Here is a 23,823-nt window from a genome sequence, read left to right as displayed (position 1 = left end):
CACGACTGCCAATGATGTTTTGGCAGTCGTATTAATCGGAAACACAGACTAGACACTGTGCTTCGGCAAGCAACACTTCTTTGGAGGTCTTTGATCAATTCCTGGCTCCTGGAACCCACAGATACAAACAATCTTGGTGCTGCGCGCTTGCAGCACCCACTTGGGGCCCATAGTAACTTCCATATAGCACTGGACAGGTGTCCGAATTCCTCCATGATATCTGAGGCACTGGCCTAACTATCATGAAAGATAGAAAAATCAGTGATCAGGAAATAAAAAGGTGTAGAAACAAAGATACGATCAATAATGGTCTCACACCCTCTCTCAATAAAAGTAGGGGTCATATTGATTTTTCCCCAGGGCAGCTTATTCATGGTGGATGGTAAATCAAGTTCTTGCAAGATCAGAGGTTACCGCTGTAATAAATAAAAAGTAAGATCGAGGGGGGAGGAGCCAAGATGGCGACCGGAGCAGACCTGTAGGCTCCCGGCTCCGCCAGCCTTTCTCCGCCGCACCGATATCCTGGCTCAGATCCTGGCGAAATTGACGGCAGATTGGGTGCGACGCGGCGCTGATCCCAGCGGTGTTTTCCCGGACCCGCGACCTGCCCGGCAGCCGAAGATAGCCGCTTACCAGTCTACAGCCCTGGACCCCGCCTGCACGGGCTCTTTCTCCCGTGCCCCGGAGAACTGCTGCCGGCAGTAGTGCTCGATCGGCGCTGGCTGCTGAACCACCGGTGTGATCCTCGCGAGGCGCTGCCCGTGCTCAGCCACCTGAAGGGATTCGAAGCGGGCGGAGAGAAGGAAGCGCTCGCGAAGCTGCAGTGCCCCTTCGGAACGGCTCCTTTGTTTGAGGCGGACGGTACGGGGAGAGGATTGCTCGGCCATGTTGGATTGCCCAGGACTGCCTGACCCCATGCCTCTCTACCCGGGCCTTTCACGGGGCGCTTATCCTGCACTGCGTGTCTCACTGGCACGGTACATAGCACCCCGCCAGCATTGAACGGGCGTACGCTAGTGCTTCATCTATCCTGGTGATCACCCCGGAGTTTTGCCATAATGGCTTTGCGTACTGATTTGTTTGGTGGGGATGTGCGCTCGTCCCCGCCAGTGGCCTGTGCTGCCCCGCCTGAAGTGGGGCTCGAGGTTCCAGAGACTCCCCGGGGACATGAGAGGCAGGGGCTACAGCCTATACTTTCTCTTGGCACCGTTCTGTCCGCCCTGTGCGACCTCCGTGCAGAAATGCACCACTGCTACGGAAGATTGGGAGGCAAGCTAGACGACATGGCGTCTGCGCTGCGGCGGGACAGTAACACGCTGATCCCGCAAAGCTGCCACTTGCCTCCGCCTACACTTCACGGGGATACAGCGCTTTCTCCTGCCTGTTGGACGCCTGAGCCCGCTTCCAATTTTACTGGCGCCCAAGACCGCCCGCCTGACAACTCCGCCCGGGATACTTTGTTTCCCCTTTCAGTGAAGAGTGCTACATTGTGTCTGGATTTATTATCGTGTGTGCCTTGGGATCTATCTGCGGCATTGCTGGTTCTACCGACGGCTCCTGTGTTGTGCCCCCTGACTTTGCTGCCTAAAAACTCGTGCACTCCTGGTGCTTCTGTGGAACTCCCTGCTACAGTCGACGGATTTCCTGGTGACTTTTTACGGCCATTTTGTGTTCCCAAATTGCTTTCGTTCTTTCTCTCGCCATTTTGCTTCTTTGTTCTGCAGTGGGCGGGCCTCTCTCGGGGAGCGCATCTGGTGGTGTATCCACGTTCGGGCCAGGGCTAGGCTGCTTTCCCTGTTATCGGCTTCTTGGCTGGTTGACCTGGGTTTGGGATTGTTTTTTGTGTCCAGATTACTCGACCGCTGCAAATTGAGGTTTCACTCCTGTATCTGCCTTATTGCTTGCCGTCTATCCTGAACTTGGGGTGGAAGACGTATCAGTGGCTGGTGGGGACCGGGATGCCTGGAATTGATCCTCCTCCTGTTATATTTGTCTTTGAGAGTCGAAGATTAGGGTGTCCTTTTCTCCCTCTCTATATCGGATGTTATACCTTTTTCTTTTTCCTTCTCTTTTCTTTTCTCTCTCGCTATATTTCGGGTTTATTGGGCGACAGACACACTGCTGGGGGGGGGCAGGCCGTAGCCTCTGCATGCGTGTAGGGTGGGGGGTTAGTAGTTAGTATCTAGTTATTATTTCTATGGTGCCTTCTTTTATTCCTATTTTTGATTTTCCCTTTTGGTCTGGGTCCATGTCTAGATTACTAGAGGTTAGGTGGCGGCGGGCAACGGGTGGGACGTGAGGGGGGTCATCTAGCTGACTCTGCAAATTGCTGCCATGCTGCCCGGGTGGGACTGGACGGTTGGGTCGATATCCTGTGTACAGATTTGTAGCTACTGTCATGCTCCTCCCGCATGGATCCTTCCTTTTTGCTTCTCCTCTCTTATGATTCAGGACAGTACGATTTGACTTAATATCTGCATAAAAAAAACCTTTAAAATTAACCTTCACTGGTTCTGGGACATGGTATTACAGCAATTAATGTGTAACTCTTTAAAGCTTGCCTAGGATGATGGGGTGATACTGTGTCGCCGTAACGCTTGCATTGGTGCTTTAACAGTTTTTGTGGCCGGCCAGATGATTGTAGGCCCGTATTTGTCCTTCTTTGATGCACAATAAAGGTTTTCAAAAATTTTAAAAAAAAAAAAAAAAAAGTAAGATCGAGAGCGCGACTATACCATCATGTAACGTTGTCAACTGACACACATGATTCTCATGTCTCCAACTCGCCGCCGGACCTATGGTTGTCGGCTGATGGGCTGTGTATGAACAGAATTACAATTGTGGATACCAACAACATGTCCAGCCGGCCTCATCAGGTTGTAGGCGATACGAATGTACCTTAACTCTGTGGCAATGTGAAATAAATGTCTTACACCAAAAAAAAAAATAATAATAATAAAGTTCTTGCAAGATAGTATTAAGTGCAGTACCCTGAGGTGTGTGTTCCATATGCAAGCCAGCTTGTCATGCAAAGCCCATAGCTTTCACTCCTATCTGCCTAATATCTCCACACGTGTGTGTATTAAAATCCCCTGTTAAAAACAAAAGTTATGGTAACACTGTCCTCTCATATTGATATTCCTGAGTACAGACCCCAGCCGTGTTATATTACATTCTTCCAAGTGTGCAACTCCTGCACTGTTAAAATTTACCAGCAGGAGCTTGCTCTTTCCGCTGGATATTAACATCACATGTAGAGTGGAGGAGGCATGAAGCAGTGGGGCAGAAAGACCCCGAACTGCTACTGAAACAAAGGTAACAAGAAACTCTCCCCCTGAGATTATGTTGTCGGGCCAAAAGATCATTCCTGTTCGCAGGTGATGCAATCCTATCAGAGCTGGCTTGAGCTACAGCATGACTTGACCGCTCCATGATGGTCTTAGCTCTAGCGCCATTCCCCATGCATTGCCATAGAAGCTGTTAACAATGGCCATGGCCTATGGGGAAGGGGGGTTTATTGCGGGAGGGGTACAGTTCCTTTGCAGTGAAGCAGTCAAAATGCATATGTTGTTTTCCGGCGCAGATTACTGAAGTAAGATAGGGTCCAATTTAGTGACCAGCATTGATAGCAGGGCTGCTTGGAACATGTCAAATGAAATAGTCTCCAAGTTGGCCCCTACGTGAGGCACTGCCAAGTTCAACTGTGGGCAGTGTTCTTTCTGCGTTTACAGGGATCCCCCCTTTGAGGGGAGCTTCCTCTTTGCGCTTCCCACTTCCACTCCTGTCCCAGTACTAGGGGTCACACCAGAACTTTCCCTAGGGGCTGCTAACTGGGCTACCTGGGCGCTATCCTGTGTGGAGACCTCTAGCATACCCGATCTTGTACCCTGTCCATGTCCATCAGTCTGTCTGTGCCTGAACTTGGTAGCCCTCTTGTAAACTCTGTTGGAAAGGGGGGATGGGTGGATGGGTAAACGGGACAGTGGCCTGGCTGCCGATTCGATCTCCTTATCCAGGACCCCAACAGCTCACTGCAGAAAAGCGTCCATAGTGCTCATCGTATTCGGGGGATCTATGGATGTGGGCCCTGCCGCCCCACCCCTAAGTTTTCCCATTGTGGCAGTGCTTAAGTGCTTGAGTCTGAGAGTGCCCTGTCTGACCCAACAGGTGCCAACAACTGCCAATTTGTCTTAATGGGGAGATGAAATTCTTAAAGCCCACAAGATCCACAAAGCCCCCACAGTCACGAGTACAGCTGCTGGTCTGAGTGGAGGGTGAATCTAGGGCTCTTGTGCTAGAGAAAGAGAAGGCGGTGCTCTTACCTACGATCCGACCGTGTATGAGTCCTGGCCAAGCTGGAAGCTCCAAGGATCCAAGTGAATCCTTAGTGATAAGAACTGTGATCCTAAACCCAGTTCTAGTTCCATGGTTCAAGGGCGAACGGGCCCGCCCTTAGCCCGGGCTTGGCCCGTGCGCGTCCCACGCCGCGGGAGATAAGCAGCACCTTTAAGGGTCAGCTGGGGTCAAAACTCCTCCTCCCACTCCTTGTGGCTCAGCAGTGTTGTACAAAAGCAGTTAACGCATCCTGCGTCGTGGGAAATAAGCAGCACCCTTACTCATTCACCAATACTCATCTCTGCATTTTCATTTAGGAGACAGGTAACATCTGTCTATTATCTCATCCTTCTTAATAACAGCTTAATGTCACCATCAGTGGGTGCGTTTTGCTTGTACATAGCAAATTCAGTAAGTCACTCTAGTCTACAATCTTGCTGTACTCAGTCATGATGGTCCTTGCCAATTAATTATTCTGTTCCATTGCTAGTTCAAGTTCACTATTTGTTTGCTTTGCACTACTTAGCAACATTAACCATTCTCTCTTTTTGTACGCAAGTGTCATTTTATGATGTGTGTAAAACACATATTTACCAAGTGCTTAATTAGTAGCTTGGCAGGGTATCGCACTGCGTACTCAAGTCCCAGTTTTTAAAGGTTTTTTTTGCAGGCAGGAAATCCATATGAGCCTCCTGCAATGAGAATGTGCAATCTGTAACAAAAACTGGATAGTGGATCCCTCCTATTTATATTCCTTTTTCTTGAGCCAGTCTAAGCACAGTGTAACAATCTGTGAAGTTAAGCACTCTAGCTAGAATGGGTCTCGGCCCAGTCTCAGGAGAGGAGCGTGCATATACTACACAATGCGCTCATTCCACTGTAAACCTTGTAGAAAGGTGTGTGCTGACACACCTTTCTACAAGGTTTTCTCACATAAAACATCATTTTTCCGGTAAAGCCTCTGAAATGCGGAAATAGTTTCTGTGTGAATGTGGTTCGAACTCTTTATTTTTGACGCATTTTAGTTCTAATGCCTTCTCAAGTTGCTGGCTAGCTTTTACTTGTATCCCTAAGTCGTCTTTAACATCCAAGATGCGTCTCTCCGCGCCTTCCATTCATTCAGCAAATCTATCCATTCAGTTCTACATGCTATCAACGCTAAATATTAGGGTGTCTATTTTTTTTGTCAAAGGTTTGTAGGCTCTATTGAATGTCTAGTAACTGAGATTTAAAGTCAGTGGCGCTGGAGTCAGGGTAACTCATATTGTTGCCTGTGGATTGTACTGTGCCCCCCAGTGGCCTGCTCTCCAACACCCCTCCTAGTCTCAAAAGTTAGGGTTGGTTGCTTCTGATCCGTTTTCCCATAGCTTCAAAGAAGTGCAGGCACGTTTAAATCAGCCGTTCAGATGTTACCCAATTTGACATCTCACACAACACGCTTCACCGCAAGATGGTGTTTACTGTCTCATAGTCCTCCTGTATTCACAATATTAATTATACTGTGTAGTTTGATACGTACACAAGGGCTGCCCCTGACAGACGTATAATGTAATATAGGACTCTACGATCAGCCCAGCTTTCCTACGCCGTGGTCCCCCGTCACCAGAAAGCCCAGATCGGGAGGTCGCTCCTTCTCCTTCCTTGCTGCCAAAGCATGGAACGCCCTTCCGCTCCACCTCAGACAGACAACATCGCTCCCCATTTTCCCAAGAAACCTCAAAGCCTGGCTCTTCGACAGACCCCCTCCTTGATGGAATGGAACCTGCACCCCCCCCCCCCCCCCCACCTCACTCCCCCACCCCCGCCACCCCTAGCGCCTTGAGACCCTTACGGGTGAGTAGTTGCACTTTAACAAACTCCTGATTGATTGATTGATTGATTGATTGCAGAAGTGTTCGCACTAATATATTAAATATTCTATTTGTTTACTGCCAAAGGGAGACACTGATGAAGAAACGTTATACCATCATCATCAATAAACGTTATTTTGGTCTACAGACCTTGAAAGTGCAAAGTGCATATACATATATTTATTAATAGAGGTTATGTATGCAAAATTCATTGATTTCATTAAAACAATCCAATTTTACGTATCAGATACAACAAATAAAGACTATGCCAATTAAGATTCATCATTTGAATGAAAGAGATAAAATACTATAAAAACAATGGAACAATGGAGCCCGAACCTTCCACTATTAAAAAGCTATCCATTGTCTGCTTTACAGGGGTCATTTCGGTTGATGTTCAATGGCCAAAGTTGTGGGGAATCACATTAGATCAAATCAACAAAATAGGAGATTCAGATTGAATTTACCTACTGTTTCCCCACATATGGCCTAGGAATTTAGCAATTGCTCAAGCAGACAGAGATCTTTAATTAGATGTTAAAACACACAGTGCCACACTATAATCTCCAGTTCCCAGCTGTTTGCATATAGGAGTAAGCCATCTGCTTCTAGGGACTAAGTATGCTGGACAGCCGAAGAAAGTGTGGCCTATAATTTCTGTTGGCGCAGAACAGCAGGGACAACCCTTGTTGCTAGCAGCATTGCATAGCCATGAACTAGTAAACGCATTCAGAGGAATTGTGCCACCTGTAAATTGGATGTATAACTTTCTATCTACCGGCACCTGTATGAGATCAGGGAAACCCTCCAGGGATCGCAACAGTTTAAAATCTAAGAATTGCCATGTTAATCTTCCTAATTTGCTATTCCTGGACTCATTATCAAATACCCAATCCCAATACACAGATTTTAGTTGTTTTTTTGTGGGGAGGTCCAGACGACAGGTACAGCCCCCTTTTAACCCAATGTTCTTAAGTAGAATATTGATATTCCTTAACTAGCCTACTTTCTTAGATGTATCTAGGTTGCAAACTTCTTCTAAGGCTGGGCATACGGGGACAATTCGGGGGTTGAAATCAGTCTCTGCCAAAAAAGAAGAGGACATACTTTGGCTAAGTCTTTTAGTGATTTAACCTCCATGTAGGAGAGTAGGGTCTGCAATCCTATGATCACCCAGATTTTTCGCTTTTGTTTCACTGGTTTACGACTTTCTCTGGCTGTGGGCCTGCTAATCAGACCCACAGCCTGGCTGTTCTCTTTCTAAATTACGACATGTACCCTAGGTGCATTTACCAATTGGTACTGGGCCACCTTATCAGACCCTGTAACTCAGGGCATAGGTGTACCCAGGGCCGCCAGGGGCTGCAGCATGTATTATGCCACCCCTGGCTGGCCTCCTAAATTTGACACAACTGGCTGCATGACAGCTGGGGCGAAGTCGTGTAATCACACTTTGCTTTAGATATAGTAGCCCTATATCTAACCATACAATGGACACCCGAGTTCCTATCAGTCACTCCTATGGCAGGCGTTAACAATCCTGAAGGCAGAGTGCGTGGGCTCGTGTGAGCTAGGTTCAGGCCCGAGCCAAGCCCGGTTGCAGCTTGCGGAATCAAGACCCAATGGCTGTTCCATGATAACGCGTACCATATCGGTAACTTCGGTGTCGCGTTATCAAGGCATGTCGAGTAAGGTGTCATACGAATCGGGGTTCTGCCCTCTCACCAATTCTGGCGATGAGGTTAGCATTCCACCCTTCTAGAGGGACACGACATGTACGTAACTGTGAACCCCGGTTAAAGTTAACTAAAGCCTCAGCTCCACAAAATGGGTGCTGCCACCACAGACACGAGTCTGACCTCCTGCTGCTGGGAGTCCTTCCAGCGAGGAGAGCTTGGACAAAGGGTTTCCTGTCGAGGGCGGTGTTCGCACCGTCCCAGACAGGGTTTGTGTATTCTGGGTAGGTAGGGCTTTTGCGAGAAGGTGACTGCGGAGTGGCACCCCGGTGCTCACTACGCATCTGCCGGTTAGAACCAGTTCCAGGGGCGACAGCCCTGGCCTGGGGAAAGTCCGGCAGGGGAGAGGGGTGTAACTACCCCCCTTCCTGGTCCCACCCTTAGGGCAGGACCTAGTCATGTACCCACCCCTTTCTTTAGAATAAAGGCCGGAGCGGGGACCCTTCCAAATTAGATCATCTTTGAATCAAGAATACTTTCTACGAAAGGACTTCAAGACTCTTCTCAAGATTTCTCCCTTGTGACTAAGGAGTAGTCACCCTGCATCAGCGGGCACCATCTAAGAACTCTGCGGTTTGCTGCAAGTCCTTCCTCAAGGATCCGACGGCCCAGCTCGACGAGAACCGGCTTCCCTGGCACCTCTGACCTCTACCCACGTCATCAGCTCAGCTGTGATCTGTGGGTGCGACGAGACCTCGAGGGACCGGCCATCATCAGAACCTGCACGCTCTTAAAACCAGCACGACCATCGAGGTAACTCTCTGGTGAGTGCTCTGGGGTCCGAGAAGCCCCGACCCTGAGCCGCTCCAGCACCGAAGTGCAGTCTCCCAGCATCTCCACGATCTGCGTGGGGCCCTTCCGCTCGCTGCTCAGCACGTTGTCTGGTCACTAGCCGCTGGCTTGTGCCCGTCCTTGACGACGACCAACAAACAACTCTGCTGGTCTGGTTGCTCCAGACTGGCCCTTGCTTCCATCTTTGCGAGAAGCACCCCGGACCCTCCTGGTCCACTCAAGACGCCATCTTAGGCCCACCACGTGGCCCTGAGATTTGCCAAGGCTTGTTGCCCCATCCTGGGCCCAGCGACGCCGACAGCATCATCCTTCGTGGGACAGCTCGCACCTCCACCGTGGTCGCCGACAACGCCTCCTGGTCCGTGAGACTGCAGAGCCTAGCGTCGCCCACTCACCTGGTTGAGGTGACGGCCAACCGGTGCCCTCCTGGTACCCTCTGACTACTGGCTAGTAGTACGAACTTGGTCCCCTCTGCTTTCAGGTATCATCGATCTCTGATCCAGGCTTGGATCTCTACGAACTATTCATCACTGGTCGCCGGCCAGCAACTCCTTTTCTTCCGGCTCCTGGCTCGTCAGCGAAGACCCCGACGCCTGTAAGACTTGTGCAGCCGCAGCCCTCGTGGCTAGGTAACTCGGCATTTCGGTGCCTGCATAACCTCTTTACTCTAGGGTCCCGAGTCCCTCGCTTCCGACTTGCCTTATCGGGTCCGCCCGAGACCTTAAACTTTCCGTGTCCTCGGACACTTGTTTTAATTGTGCACTTGAAGTATTTTCCTAAAGAGATTTGGTTTGTGCTTAGTACCCTGTCCTCATAAAGAGTACAGGGCTGTTGTGATTCTTAATAAATATACTGTTTATTTTCATAACACTTGTGTGGTGTCCTTTCACTGGGTGTTCAAGGGGTACATGTGTGGTAAACAGCTGGCTTAACGCGCCCTCTCGAGTCTTTAGCCTTAGACTGCTCGTATCCACGCTACTAGGATAGCTGGTCTATAGGTTGACTTACAACCAAACACCATAAGGGTCGTTGGAACGATACATAGCGGTCGCTAGAATAGCGAACGTTGCATATCGGGCCAACTTCTCACACTCCATATCTAATTTAAGTGGGAGTAGTGGAGTTCTAGGTGGAAGGGAAACTAAATTCCTAAGATGCCTATGATCGGTTGTTGTGAGGTCGTCAACATTCTCGAGGCCCCACAACTCAGCCCCATAAATAACACTGCTTACTGCTTTGCTTTTTATAGATCTCTAGGGCTGGGGCAACCGGTTTAGTGTACGAACAAGAAAATTCGTTTCTCAGGGCTCCAACTATCTGTTTAAATGTTAAATTAGTCTTAGTCAAATGTTGCTGCCACCTCATACCTTCAACCCATTTTACGCCCAAATATACGAAGCTACATACCCTCTCTAAACAAGTTAAGCATCCTTAAAGGATTTATGCTGGTTTAGCATCATAAGTTTTGTTTTAGTGGTATTTATTTCTCGTCCCCTCTCGTTGCAGAAAGCCTTGAATTGGTTTAATAGCGTCTGGAGACCCTTGGGAGTTTTAGAAACAAGGAGCGCATCATCCGCAAAGAGAAGCGTGGTGATCTTCAAATTCCCAATCGAAGGAGCATCAGCTCGGATCCTAGCTAAGAAGTCTACAACTTGGTTAATATATAAGGAAAAAACGTGGGAGCCAGGACACAGCCTTGCCGGACACCCCTGTTGACAATAATGAGGTCGGTGACTTGGCCCTGATTACTCATCAAACCCTAGCATACTTGTAATCATGAAGACAAACAACCAATGCCATGATCTCCAGAGGCATCTCAATATCTCTCAACACCACCCAAAGCTTACCACGGGGCACAAGGTCGAATGCTGACTTCAGATCAACAAAAGCAACATATAGTCTCCACTTACTTAATATCACCACCTTCCACTAAAGAAGAATAAATCTAAAAACCTGGTCAATTATTCCAGTTTTTTGTCGGAATCCGGCCTGGAATGGCAACAGTATGTTTTTCTCTGCCATCCAGTCCTGGATTTTCGCACTATAAGGGTTACGCTGAATACCTTCTGTATGCATTCTTTTGAACTGATAGGCCTAAAGTTAGTTGAATTATTTCAGTCCCCTTTTTTAAAAACTGGTATAAACTCAGCTTCCTTCTAAGAGTCCAAATTCAGACACCCCCTGCAATGGTATTAAAAAGTGACTGCATGTAATTCGACAAATTACTTTTGGTGTGCCGAAACGAATCTCTGGGAATTCCATCCAGTCCCGGAGCTTTAGCGGATACAATGGATTCGATTGAGGTTTCTATTTACTCATTTGTAAAAATAACCCTTGCTGGATTTGAGGGTAGATCTAGTAGAGGCATCATCCCTTCAGTATAGTTAATGATAGTAGAGTAGAGGGCACCAAAGTGATCATGCCAGTCCCCAGCTGTAATATTATTGGCTAGTACAGGTTGATTTCCCAAATTACCCCTCCCTACAATTTTTCATGAAGTCTTTCTGGGAGCATGTCTTCTGAATTTGCTTCCACTTTTCCTCGTACCAATTCCGCTTGGCCTTCTTCATAGCTAATTTGTACAACCTCCGTAGATCTCGCACTAAGGGTAAATTTTTGGTTTTGATGGCTCTAACCAATTGATTCTTTTGGGGTCTACACTCACTTGAGATCCAGGAGTTCAACTTAGTTAATTCCCCATCACTATCATTTGTACGTTTGGAATTCACAATAAAATATGCAGTAAGTTTATCAAAGAACTTTGGGTGTTACCCACTAGCATCCTCCACCTTTCCCGTGACCTCGGCATAGGATTGAATCTCTGCCAACCGGGCAAGTAAATCCTACTTCATTTTTTAAAGTTTAATTTCATCCCCAAAGACTATGGGCCATGTGAGGCGAAATTTATCGCCTCATTTATCATTAGTGGATAGTACCTCGTTTGCGATCAGATTATTCCTAGGAGCACTATCATTCTCCTCCCAAGGAGAGACTAGCTCCAGACTAAGTGTGTTGTGGTCAACATCAATGTTCTTTGTTATAAACTTTTCAACTAGTATGAGCCACAACCTAAGATCTACTAGAAAATAGTCAATACGGCTAGCTCCTGTTGGACCAATAAAGGTCAGTTCATCTTCTCTATCTGATACGGTCCTGCCTTTGGTGGCCCTTAATCTATGTTCTATAGTCAGTGCGTTTATTTGCAAAGCTGGTTGGGGCAATTTCTTAATCCGAGGCAGGCTAAGCACAGGGACATACCAGAGTTTATCCTTCTCATTTACTTCAAGGATATCATCCTCATCTAGCGATTCAAAGGTTATATTAAAATTGCCCCCAACAATTAGGGAATGGGCAGGCTGAATAGGTCCTAGGAGCTTATCTAAGGTCTGCAAGGTAAAGGATTTACCTCCCTCTCTGGTAGCTCTGGCATACACATTGTAGATATCTACAATATAGCCGGAGTTGCCTTTCAATCTAACAGCTTGAATGTCTAAGCTGTTTGTGGGTAGCTCCTCAGCTCTTTAGTTAAGTGCAATACTAGTCAATATCAGCATTCCACATGATGGGCAACCCTTATTCGATGCTGTTGCGGACAGCTGGAATGACAGGGAGCCTGGCATAAACGTTGGAGTTAAACTCCATGTTTCCTGCAATATACATATATCGTGGGATTGGACCAGCTGTACCAAATGGGTTAGGCACAATTTACTTCTAATTCCAGCCACGTTCCTTGAAATTAGTTTGAAAAGTGATGGTTTGTAGGCAACTTGAGTGGAGAGTGGGGAAATATCTCCAGACCCCTTTCCTCATGAGCAGGTCCTACGTTAAGAGTGATGTTGATGCTATCCTGGCTATGAGGTACTTCTTACTAGATAAATTGCACAGGGGACTTTAGACCAGCCCTACAATTTGATGATCTCGATAATGCCTTGATTGTTGAAAGTTTTAAATTTGGGAAAAAGCAAGGGGCACTGGTTTCCGTAAGCTTAAGTGCAAAACTGGGTTGTAGTCAGTCAATATCTGCTAAAGGGGACAATGGAGAAATCCTATTAGACTGCAAATTAGAGTTGCACAAGTGGGTAAAGGTTGCCAACTGTCTCTTGAATTGGATATTTAACTTGGGAGGGGGAAGAGTCCTTACTTCCAGGGCAATAAGATTATGCGCTAAACTCTCATCAGCTAGGGTCAGCTCTATAGCGTCTGTAGTGTTATAAGCTAAAACACATCTCTTTGCAGGTAGTATGTCTTCCCTAATCATGGATCTACACACTTTAACATGCCTGATCCAATGGATAGACTTTTTTTTAGGGATTCCACACTCTCATATCTAGTGGAATAATTACATTTATAAATGTTAATCATATAGACTTTTTTACACTGGGTGGCGAGGGGGATAGAGGGTCATTCCCAATGACGTGGCATATCACGCCTCGCATTTTTTCTAGGTTGAGATTGTAAATGTCTACTTGTTGTCTACTCATGTGCTGTTTGACCTAGCTAACCTCCCCCCCCCCCCACGACATTTTCAGCCATTCCTGCTATACAACTACTCGGACCTATGTTTGTAGTCGGTACCAGAGGAGTGTCATGTGCAACTGTATGTAACAACTGTTTCCTACTGGCAATATCCCTTGAGGCCAGGTTCTATGCCTTGACTATTTGATTCCCCAAGCTTGACTAGCATCTTATGAATAAGCCCCCTTAGTGTCCCAATTGTGGTTTTTAGGCCACAAACCTCTTCATGTAAGTCAGATACAGAGCTAGTAGCTTTAGGATCAACTGGGACTGTATCAATGGGCGGGGAGGTAATTCCTTTTTTAGCTTTCCCCCTTTCATCTGGGATCTCAGTAACAACACTCGTTTCTGGCAGATCTAACAAGAGGTGAAAATCTATTGCTACATAGAAACTCACTAGTAGGAGTTAATAAGTCTGTGGTTATATCTTGTGAATCATCCAGGGGCATTACAGAGGCTTCCCGGGCTGGGTGCCGTTGCCATTGTTCGCCTTTCTGAACATGCTGGGAATACGCCCTTCTTTAGCAAACGTTCTGTGAGCTGTGGTGGTCTTAGATCTAGGCACAGCTTCAGCAGCAGTTGGAGCCAGTAGTCCCTCACACTCGAACAGTAAATCATCAATACGATTGAGGACACAGCTCCTTTTTACAGGACTCTGCGTCGTCTTAGATTTCTTGACTGCTTTGTGTACTCCACCGGCCCCTATCCCCCCCCTCCGCAACCTTCCTTTTCCCCATGGGGACTATGGCAGACCTGGCAAAGACAGAGGGGGGAGGATTCAAGGGGTGAAGATGAACTTCCAAGCCAAAGCACACAATCAAAGGGGTGCAAATAGAGCTCTAGTTGGTCTTCAGTGGGCACAATGCCTTAAGTTGGTCTCGGATGTGCAGGCTTGAAGGAGAGAAAGCAAGTCCCAAGCTACCATAGCCAGTGGGGAAAAGCTAACAAAGCACTAAATGGGCTACAATGCACAACGTACCTTAGGGGCCCGAAGCGCATTAGAAAGAGGGGTAGCCCAACCTCTTCCAGGCTGCAACGGGCCTGATTTCACCCAGGTGCGGCCCGCACGCGGCCCGCGCCACGTGGGCAGAGGCAGTGCTTTATGCGTGTTGGTCATGCCTCCCTTACGGCAACGGCTCAAGGGCAGATTGCACCCTGGGACAGGGAGTCCCACCAGGGTGTACAGCAGCGCAAGGTAACGGCCCCCAGTAGCGGCACAAAGGCACATTGCACCCTGGGACAGGAGTACCACCAGGGTGTGCAGCAGTAGAGGTTTGTGTCCCCAGCAGGTGAAAGCATCTTGGGGTATAGCAAGTTTAAGCAATAGTTCAGAAGTTAGAGCAGCGTCCAAACCCCTCCATTAAGGTCAGTCAATCTCTTTCCCCAGGACTTTGATCTTACTGGGACTGTTATCTTACCAGCCCTCACAGATGGCTAACATTGTAATTACGCTAAGTCCAGGGCATCCGTTCTCATTTGGAGCAAACCCTCCTCCAAGGGTTCTTGGCCCAGTGCGGTCCAATGCTTGTCTGGTGCGAGGCTCCTTCAGCGGTCCCGCACATTCTAGCACTCAGTTCTGTGGTGCAGGTTTCAGTGCCTTAGCCGCTCACTCTACTTCAGCCAAACTGTGCCTCTATTCGATGTCTCAAATAGGCTGCACCGGAATATATGACCTTTTTTCGCATACGTTTACAAACCATGCCATAACAACATTTTGCATAATGTTACAATGCAGGTCGGAACAACGACTTGCTTGTAGGGGGTGCAGGATGTTGGAAAAGTATAGTTTACTATTCCTCCAGTCTGTGTGGACACTAGGGAAGGTGTTAAATTTGAAATCCAACATCTTCTGCCCCCTAACGCAAGTCGTTGTTCCTACTTGTGTTGTAACGGTATGCGAAATAACAATGCGGTCGTTGTAACAACATGCCTTTTTATGGCATGCCTTGTTTAGCATGCAAACTTAACGCTGTTTACCGCTGCAATCCCTAGACAATGGCAGTTCTAAGTTCACAAGGCAGCACATTTTCTCGTTTTGATTCTAAACAGTTTATATTAGTAATTCGCAGGCATGATGGTAATTTCTAGAGGATGTTGTGAGGGTTTACGGGAGCATGTAGAGAGCTTCATTAAAAAGCATTTGCAATGCAATAGGTCTCGCATTAGGAAAGTTTGAGCTATTGGTATTGTAAATTACAATTTTTTTATTTATGTGTTGGTTTTGAAAATAGCGAAATGAATAGCTTTGTTATTTACAATGCCAATAGTTTTAACTTTCGCAAATGTGACACCTATAGCATTTGTAATGCAATATGTGTTGTATTTACGTGACTTCGATGTATTGATATTACAAATAACAATGGCTTTTAATTTTTTTTAATAACTAATACTTAAATAAAAGTTATTGTAATTTATAATGGCAATAGCTTAAACTTTTGTAAATAACTTTTGTGAAGATTATGTTCATTGTATTTTATTGTGACGAAAATTCAAGAACAGAAGTGAAATATTAACATCTTTTTGTGACATTTGTAATAAAGCTTGAAACATTGAGAGAACATATTTGAACCAGTTGTTGTTGAATGGTTGCACAGTTGATGCTGTGGTGGAGCTGAGTGATGTTGTGATGGCGCTGAGTGATGTTGTGGTGGTGGCGAGTGATGCTGTGGCGTTCAGTGATGCTGTGGTAGCACATAGTGATGTTGTGGTGCTCCTGAGTGATGTTGTGGTGCTCCTGAGTGATGCTGTGGTGGTGCTGAGTGATGCTGTGGTGATGCGATAGAGTGAGTGCGATAGATAGAGGGAGGACGATAGAGGGAGGACGATAGAGGGAGGGCGATAGATAGAGGGAGGGCGATAGATAGAGGGAGGGCGATAGATAGATAGCGTGAGGGTGATAGATAGATAGCGTGAGGGTGATAGATAGATAGATAGATAGATAGATAGATAGATAGAGTAGGGCGGTAGATAGAGTGAGGGAGATAGATAGATAGATAGATAGATAGATAGATAGATAGATAGATAGATAGATAGATATAATGTGTGCTTTAATGGATGACAGACACCTTTGCTTACTATTTGACTAAAGTATAGCTCAGTGTGCCATAAACAGGCCGTCATCAGCAGGTCACTGGGTTAATACCGGCCCTGGCTGGCTCATCTTTCCAGGGTCATTACATTCGATGATACAGACACCAGTTACATACAGCGCTGCGACATGACGGAAGTGTGAACCGCTATGTTAAGAACAAGTCCATATTTATTATTTGAGCCCGTAAGTAGAGTAATTAAAATAGGGAGCAGCAGCCAGGATTATACATCGGGGACAGCTCAAAAGGACGACTTCCTCTCTGTCCTAGAGAAGAGAGGGGGGCACAGTGACATATCAGCTGTGCCAGCCTCCTATTTGCATATTCTCGAGCGCTTTGTGTAAAAATTAAGCATTAGCAGCTGTTAAGAATTGCATTTTTAGCTGCTCCACGTGAAGTCTAATGGCGCTGGAGGGCTTGGGAGAGGGGAGAGCTCCTCGCGGTGAAAGCCAGGCGCTGGCGAGGGCAGGGGAACAGCTTGGGAGGAGAGGGGAGATATGGCCTAGGGCAATATGGTTACAAACATAACATATTGTGACCAACATTGTATAGTACAGATAGTATAAGAGGTGCATGAAAAGCACAGCCATATAATACTAAATATTTGGTACTGATGTCTAAGATCATGCTATTGATAACCATTAGAGTCACCCATAAGTATATACAAAACTTTTTCTGTATAACAATATGGTATAATATTTCCGTGCTTTCAAGAGTTTTTTTTAATAGATCTACTTGTAGTCATACAAGAAAAATGCCTGTAGTCATCCATGAACGTGGCTCCATATAGTGAGATGTACGCAAGGTGTAGCAGTCAACCATGTCAATAAACCGGTGTATGTAGTTGGGAGGGAGGAGAAAAGAGAAAAGGGGGTAATCAGAATACTCAGCTATACTCCATACGTATCATAGGGGCCAAGGCAAGTTTGTGATCCAGTTTGCTATTTTTTTCTCTAGTGCAGAAAACTTGTGTAGGTGACCCAGATTGCAGGAGAGGTCTGGGGGAAGGTCCATTTTTTTAGTGTGAAATATGACCACTTCTTAGGAAGGAGATCCACGCCCACCATTTATGGTAAGAAATGTGGTTAAACGATTTCCATTCAGATAGAATGAACATCACAGCAACCGTTAGGAGTAGGTCCAGCAGGGCCATATCAATACTGCATAAAGTAGTCATAGAGTTAGTTGCCCAAAGGCCTATTATCAATGTGACGTAGTCTAGAGCTAAGGGAGTATGGAAAATTGCTTTTAATTAGGACTGGACTTGGTCTCAGTATTGTTTGAGAAGTCGGCAGTGATAAAAACATATGAGGGTGGGAACCAGTTTCCTCTTTTCAATTCCAACATTTGTTGTTTTCACAAAGCTTAAATGTGTGTAACTTAGCTTGTGTCCAGTGTAAAGGGTTCAAAGCAAAGTATTTTGCTTGGAAAATAGAGGGGGAAATGTTTTTCCTCAAGGCTGTTTTATTGAGATTTCTCCAGCTTTCTTCTGAAATGTGTCCAATTGTTTCTGTATCAAAACGATTGTTCATTAATAGGAAGGGTAGATTGCTGTGGAAGCGGGGAGTGAGAGATTGTTTTGTATATTTTGGAGCTGATGTGACCAGACCTAAGCCAGCTCACTAAGCGGCCTGGTAAGGAGGGATATGTAGGCCTGTGAACTTTAGATAGTTTGACTTTTAATTTTAGAAAACTATAGAAATCTAGCGGTGCAAGGTTATGAGTTTGTGCTAAGCCAGAGAAGGGTAAGGGGATATTGTCACCATCAAATAGATTTCATTTGTATAATGCCCTTGGGATGCCTCTGGCGCCGGAGTGAAATTATCGGTATCAATTCTAGTCATGGAATAATACCACAGTGCTGTTAGCAGAGAGTTTTGTACTGGTGTCTGCATTTGTTTATCCAGCCTTTTGAGAGCCCCTATAGTGTTGGAAAAGATTGTGCGCGATTGTGGAGCTTTACATTTTGGCACTGTGATGACAGCAGAAAGATTCAATGCAGCACACAGAGCGGTCTATTTCTATCCATTGCGGTAGGAGCAAGGATGGAGAGGCGAACCAGAAAGCATTATTTTTGAGTTAACTGCTAGGCCCTTGTCAATTGAAGAAAAAGACACTGGCTAAAAGAAAAAGTATTTTTGGGTCTCAAAGAGAAACACATTGCCACAGTAGATCCATGGCAGTAACAGATACTACTTTGTGTGCAGATATGCTCCTTGTGAAAGGCCAGAATACCTTAACTTGGAATGAAGTGTGTTGACAATGTGCACCATACTGTAGTGGGTAGAAGTAAAATGTGAATGCACAATAACAGGCCAATGGATGAAAAATGCTTGCTAAAAGCCCCTATTAACCCCTTCGCCGCAGGGCTAATTCCCCCGCGGTGCGGGGGGAGGGGGGCCGTGCACGGCGCCGTGGTGCTGATGACGAGCCCATGCTCGTCATGCAGCACGGTGCTCGTGTGCTGGTGACGAGCCTGGGCTCGTCATTAACCCGCCCGCGCAATGGAACGCTCAGCACAGCGGGGGAATTAGCTCCGCGTGTGAGCGTTCCACGGCTCATGACGAGCCCAGGCTCGTCACCAGCACACGAGCACCGTGCTGCATGACGAGCCTGGGCTCATCATTAGCACAGAAGGGGTTAATAAGTATAGTTTACATATAATATTAGTTAACTCAAAAGGTATTGGCTGAAGCCAAACTGAACAAGAGTGAGATATCCTAATGAAGCTTAAACTGCTGTGGATCTGAACATGTGCTGTAGTACAATACTAATGGTTTCAGGGAGCTTAACTGTTTTATTGTTTGTAGATAGGGCAGTTAACACATCAAAGTGCAAGTGTACATTGATCAGTCAAATAAATGTGAAAAAAGCTAATTGCATCACTATTCACCTACCGGCAAATAAATATGGATCAATGCCAAAACATTTAAGTTAGACCTGTTTGAAGGAATAAGAAAACAACCACCATATTTGTTAATTCTAAACAGGAATACACAGCTGTTAAGTAAAATGAAACTTTACCAAGAGATATCAAGGCCTGGTGGATTTCCTTCATCACATTCTTGTAAAGATCCTGCTGCCAATGCTCTAGAAGCTTCCACTCCTCTTCGGAGAAACATGCAACAATGTCGCAAAAAGTAATGGGTTCCTGAAACCAAAAATGATACACATTTTCCTTCATACAGCTCAATGTGGTATGTGTGGAGACATTAGTAGAAAATGTCTATCACTTTAGATACAAAACCCCCTCTTGCAATATGAAAGGAGTCCCGACAAGCGGCATACTTATACATAGTTACAGAGTGCAAACCCTAAGCAAATTGAGAGTGGGCACCGGCCTAGGTGCCGCACCATGGAAATGGAGGGCTGTTGACATAGCAGCTTCAACAGATAACTCTCTACCTTTTTAGGTCCCATTTACCAGACACCTTTTAGCTGGATTTAGGCTGGAAGTCTCTGGGGCTCAGTACCTGCCCAATGCCTATCATTGGTTGGCTTTATTGTCACTCTTATTTAATCCTTCTTATGCAATGGTTTGTCGGTCTCTTCTTGTGTTTGTACCTCTCCTGGAGTATAGCTTCTTTACCATCTTTTTGAAGGGTGATCAGCATCGTTTCACTGCTCACATCAGGGAACTATTTTTTATATTTTCCAGTAAGTAACACAAGAGTGTATGCATTTTCAGGTTCTCTCCTTGATGTGCTGCTTCTTCCCTATCAACTTCTTAGGCTCCCCTCCACAAGCCTTCTGTATTGCCCACTGGCTCTCTCCCTAGTAGGGTGCTTTTAATTTAACAAGTCCCCTAACCTATGTGCTCTGTGCTGCTGCCTTCACCTGGTCCGTTTCTTTCTCCTCCTTGCTTTTAAATTATTTTTTAAAATAATTCTTTACCCTGGCTTGTTGCTCCCCAGCCCACTCTCCGTTTCTTTCCTACCACCCACTACTTTGTTGCTCCTCCACCCCTAGTTGCCATTAAAAAAAATATATACATATATATATTTTGAAGGGCTCAGCAGCTGCCGTTTGCTGCAGACCAATTCCACATTAAACAAGCATTGGCAATGCCAATAGGTCCTGCCTATGCGAGGTATTTGCTTAGTTGTGCAGCATAGCTGAAAGTAAAAAAGAAAGCAATGTGATGTAGCCAGCACTGAAAGGGGAGCGACTGGGGGCAAACAACCCAGGCAACAATGGAAAGAGGAGGGCATGTGACGGCAAGCCACAAGGGAAACAATGAAAAAAGGAGAGTAGGGGGCAAGCAAAGTTTGGGCAACAACAGAAAGAGACAGACAGGTGGGTGCAAGCAACAAGGACAACAGAATGAAGGTAGTTGTGAGGAGGCAAGCAACATGGAAAACAACAAAAAATGGGAAGGTGAGTCGGGGCAAGCAACTTGGACAACAATGGAAATAAAGAAGGTGGTTGTGGGGCAAGCAACACGAACAACTCCGGAAGGAGGGCATGTGGGGACAAGCAAAATGGATATATCAGAGTAAGGGGGGTGGAGTAGGAAAGGGGCAAGAAGAAAGACAACAAAGGGGGGAGAAGTGCACAAGAAAGCCAACTGAAAAAGACGCACTGTGGTACAGTGTAGAAACACAAAGAAGAAAGTAGCACCTACAAAAGTGAGCAATAGAAGGACAGAAGTAATGCGTCAATGCTCTAGGAGAGGGATTAACACATGATAAATAAAAAGGAAGCGGCTGCTGAACAATAAAAATTAAACAAATGAGAGTGGAAATGAGCCCACTAATGGTAAGCAATAGACGGTTTCTAAGCCTATCAATAGAAAACAAAAGGCCTTGACGAGACAACGCACCCACTTTCTTAGCAAAGCCTAAACGTTCTTATGAGTATGTAAAGTTTCTTTTTACCATTCCAAGTAGTATCCACCACCTTGGATCACTAACTAAAAAACGTACTAGAAAGAGTGCCCACTCCAATCTGCGAGAGTGAGCATACGTTATCATGCATGCGCGTGTCTACTGAATGATGAGGCACCAGTAGCATCATTATGCATTTTTTCAGTACAGCATCTCCATAAATTATTGGCAAAGCCCACAAGTCGTAAAACGAGACCTGTTGGCTTTGCCATGCTTGTTTCATTTGGCATCCATGCAGTCAGAGACCTACTTCGTTCTTACACTTTAAATTATTTTGCCACACCACCTCCCTCGCATCCATTAAGTTATTAGAACCTAGGCTGTTACAAGGTAGGAGTGTAGGAAGCTGGCACTGTATATACTACACCAAAATGAGGTAGTGTGCACAGAGTCCAGTGGAACCCCAAAGGCATGCAGAGGTAAAAGTAGCTAGCACCTTAATGTCTATTTGTGGTAGTGTGGCAAGCAATAAGGCTTTATCGGAGGGTAGTGTTAAGCATTTGTTGTACACACTCAGGCAAGAAATGGTGTCACACACTCGAAGTCTGAACTCAGACCAATTTTTTTGAATAAAAAATATGATTTTGTTATTTTATTTCTAGAACCAAGCCAAGCCTGGTGCAGGTAAGTGAAATAATACTTTGCAAAATCTTATGCAGTGTTTTACAGTTGAATGCAGGTTCAAATACAGTTGGTTTATTTACAGGAAAGTCAATAAGCAGAATTACTTTGAAGTTACTTTGTAGATTACAATACTCATTACTTCTTGGATTACATTTTAAGTTACTTTTGCTAATCAGAGTGATATGCTAAATTATCACACTGAGACATTTCCTAGACAAAAGGTAAGTAATTCACTTTTAGTACATTTGCAGTTTTTCACGTTTTCAAACCAACCAAGTCCACACTTAAAAGAATTTTCAAGGAAAATCAGTCAATGCAGTCCTATGGAAGGAAATTGAGTTATTGGTTTATAGGCTCAGGGCAAGGGGAGATTCGATTTAGCACACAAGGTGCACCCGCCGCAGCGAAGGGACAGCTGGGTGCAGGGTGCTGTTTTGTCGTCGGTGCCCTGTTGTTTTCAATGGGAATTGCCGATTTTGGATTTTGGCTGCAGGCTCGGTCCAGGAAGACTTCCGGGAGGAACCAACAGCTGGGCAGGTAAGGCTCGGGACTTAGGTGCACCTTGGGTTCTCTTCCCCAGGGCGCAGGGTGGCTGGATGCAGGGGTAGCTTTTGAGATCGGATTTCACCTTACTGGGCCACGTGAGGGGGGTCTCAGTGCAGAGGCTGCAGGCAACGTCAGGGAGTACAGGAGGGGTCAACTCAGGGTGGACTTAGACTCTGGAGCGCTGGGGGACCTCGCTGGGACAGGTGGGTCACTCAAACTCAGGCTGCCGGTGACAGGTGCGGTGGTGGTTCCAGGCGTCAGGTTTCTTTGTCCTCAGGAGGCTCAGAGTCTGTCTTGCGTGTTTCTTTTGAACAGAGCTTCTGTTCACAGGATATCCAGTCTTTTTTTAAGGTAGTCAGTCCTCCCAGGGCTCTGGAGGTCGCTGGCTGCAGGACAGGGTTACTTTTGACGCAGGATCTTTCACGGGCTGATAGGGCTTGAGCAAAGTCAGTGATTCTCTGCAGTCTCCTCTGCTGGGCGTTTTCTTTCATCCTTTTTTGTAGGTTGCAAGAATTTCTCTTCTTGGTTTAGAACAGCCCCTAAATACTGTATTCAGGGGGCGTTTTAGGGGTCTTGAGTCTTGAGGTGAGTAGCCAGTGGGCTACTGACCTTAGGGTGACTACACCCTTGGTGTGCTCCCTCCACGAGGGGGAGTGGGCACAATCCCTAATCCTGATTGGAGTGCCTGCCATCTGCAAGATGGTGGGCATTGAAGAGTGGGCTTCACCCTACCTCCTCCACCTGAGGGGTGGGGTTGGCAAAGGTGGGCACACCTTCTAGGCTGTGCTAATTTCTCTCGCCTGTCTTCCCGCTGAAAAGGAGGGGAGGTTGGAAGGGGGCCTGCTCCTGATAGCAGGAGAGGCTGGGGGTCATGTTACAAAGGCAGCAACGTCTTTGAAGCTCTGCTGCCACAGATGGCTCTTCCTTGCCTAGGGCAGGTGTGATTACCTCCGCCCAGGAAAAGCTTTGTTTCTGGGCTCAGGGATCGAAGGCTCCCACCCCAAATTCCAGAAACAAGTCTTGTGGTGGCAGACTGGTGTGTACCAGTCAGTGAACCCAACAGAAGCTGGTCGTTTTTCAGGGGGCATCTCTAATATGCCCTCTGAGTGCATTTTTCATTAAATCCCTCACTGGCATCAGTGTGGGTTTATTTAATGTGCTAAGAAGTTTGATACCAAACTTCTCAGTTTTCAGAAAAGCCATTATGGTGCTGTGGAGTTTGTAATGACAAACTCCCAGCATCATATACTTGTCTGCAATTATTTGGACCAACACTTGCAACTTACTGTTCAGAAGATGACTACGTACCTCAGAGACAACTGATTTTTTAATAAAATCAAAGACATTGAATTTGATGAGTATACTGTACGTATTATTTGCACCATTGAAGTGAAATCTTTAAATACTTCGATTCTACATGACCTTGGTATGGAAGCTGTTGAATCTTCTC

The 23,823-nt window shown here is 46.1% G+C and overlaps 1 protein-coding gene across 1 annotated transcript in view; it reads right to left on the bottom strand.

The window, feature by feature from the left end:
* The window catches only part of LOC147732761 (uncharacterized), a 503,177-nt gene that overhangs the window by 427,905 nt on the left and 51,449 nt on the right, over window positions 1-23,823 (bottom strand). The window contains exon 2 of the mRNA XM_086957325.1: window positions 19,342-19,468. Within this exon, the coding sequence (XP_086813451.1) occupies window positions 19,342-19,468 (127 nt within the window). The remainder of the gene's footprint in view (window positions 1-19,341; window positions 19,469-23,823) is intronic.

This window comes from Lissotriton vulgaris, chromosome 2_1 (genome assembly GCF_964263255.1).
Source record: "Lissotriton vulgaris chromosome 2_1, aLisVul1.2, whole genome shotgun sequence".
NCBI lineage: Eukaryota > Metazoa > Chordata > Amphibia > Caudata > Salamandridae > Lissotriton > Lissotriton vulgaris.
This window is presented reverse-complemented; position numbering and strand designations above follow the sequence as displayed.